At 40.0% G+C, this 1,737-nt stretch overlaps 1 protein-coding gene across 1 annotated transcript in view; it reads left to right on the top strand.

Annotated features, from left to right (window-relative positions):
* atxn2 (ataxin 2) overlaps nucleotides 1-1,614 on the top strand; it is a 26,210-nt gene extending 24,596 nt beyond the window's left edge. The window contains exon 26 of the mRNA XM_008289172.1: nucleotides 1,592-1,614. Coding sequence (XP_008287394.1) covers nucleotides 1,592-1,614 — 23 coding nt within the window. The remainder of the gene's footprint in view (nucleotides 1-1,591) is intronic.
* The last annotated feature ends 123 nt before the right edge of the window (nucleotides 1,615-1,737 follow it).

Genomic DNA, 1,737 nt, shown 5'->3' with positions numbered 1-1,737 from the left:
TTATTAACCCTGTAGGGGGCTGATTGAGTCGGTTTGATCCATTTAGATTTATGTTGTTGCCCACAAATGATAATGACATCCACCAGATTATCAGTCTGAGAAAAGGTTGCTCATGTTAGTAGTTCTTAATCTTGTTAGGAGGTGAATCCGTGGCAGAGGACCAAACGCTTCCTACAGTCCGTCCGTCCTCGTGGCTTCAAAACGAGCTGGCCAGCTGTGTTCTAGCAGCAGCATGATGAGCGTCTAGAAGCAGCAGGAGCAGCGATTTAGTGACTTTGAGCTTCTGTCCTGTTTATGCAGAAAATTATTAAAGCGGGCGTCCACGCTCTACTTAGTGGAAGCATCTGCTGCTGACATTCTTCAGCTGTCAAGGAACATTTGCAACATGCATAATGATGACGGGTAGTGGACAGTCGGGCTGCTCACAAAAACAGTCTAAAGTTAGAGTAAAATTCTGTCTTGATTTTTTTTAGGCAACAAAAATGATTTAGTGTTAAACAGGCAGTAACCTCTGAAGATGCACTTGATTTGTGTTGCTCTGATTTCTGTCCGACCCTCTGAACCAGCTGGTGAGTTGGAAAAGCAGGTTGTCTTTACAAAATGACCAAAATGACGCCATAAACCACAAACTGTAACAGCAGAGAGACTTGTTGGATGTTCAGCTGTCCAGCAGTTCTTCACCTGCTCAGGAAGTTTAACCAACTCTAAGCTAAAAATCACGACTTCATTTGTGTCTCATGAGGAAATTTTAGCAAAGAAATATTTGCTCTGACCAGATTCTGCAAAAAACAAAAAATTCTGCATGTTACTCACTGAGCTGCGAGCAAAAGTTCTGGAACTTTTCAAGTGAAGTGCAGGATGTGTTCACTCAATAATAATAAATATAGAAGCTAATCACAAACCTGAGTAGTACAATATCTATAAGATGTAGAGTCGCCGTTTATCTCAGTGTTGGTAACTCCTGTGGACCCTCAGAGAAAATGTTGTACATTGAAAACGTTAATTATATTTTTGTAAAATAAATACAGTCATGACTCGATAATCAGACACTAAATGTAAAACCTTCTTTTATGTTGGATTGTCAAGACGGAGGTCGAGATACAAGGAGGGCTTGATGCTGGAAGGATCATTGTTGTTAATAGTTACTGTTCATAGTTGTTATAATACTTTTTCTCTTCTGCGCATGTGGGACACTTTTGGGTCGTATGAAGTTCACACAGCAGATCACATACAAGTCGCGTTTAATTAGAAATGTGAACGAACTCACAAAAAAAATCGGATTTCACAAAGAAATCCTCATTGAGCATCAAGTCCTGCAGTGTGAACGTAGCCAATCTGTGGGATTGTTCAGTCAGATAATACGCCGTTATCCTGATTGGTGACATTAAATGTCATGTTGGAGTCAGAATCCAAGGCTGTCGGTATGTTAAGGCTGTTTTTTATGGGTTGAGTTCATTTTTCCTATAAACCTGTCAGATAGCAGGTTTAGGATTCTTAAGGGTCAGATTATTGAGTCACGACTGTATTCCAAAAAATGTAACTTTTGTTTTTCCTCTTGTATGATTTAAGGCTGAGTTCTCTCTGCTCCTAGACATGATGGTTCTGGTCCCATAGAGGTCCAGGACTTTACATTACAGTAAATAAAAAAAGAGCCAACAGTGAGAGAAAACTTTCAAAGCTTCTTGTGGTTCAGAGGCTTAATCCTAAACTGTACATAAACAACCTGGTTCCCTCTTG

This window comes from Stegastes partitus, unplaced genomic scaffold (assembly GCF_000690725.1).
Source record: "Stegastes partitus isolate 25-593 unplaced genomic scaffold, Stegastes_partitus-1.0.2 Scaffold596, whole genome shotgun sequence".
Lineage (NCBI taxonomy): Eukaryota > Metazoa > Chordata > Actinopteri > Pomacentridae > Stegastes > Stegastes partitus.
The sequence above is the reverse complement of the archived record's forward strand: the minus strand, read 5'-3'. Positions and strand labels throughout refer to the sequence as shown.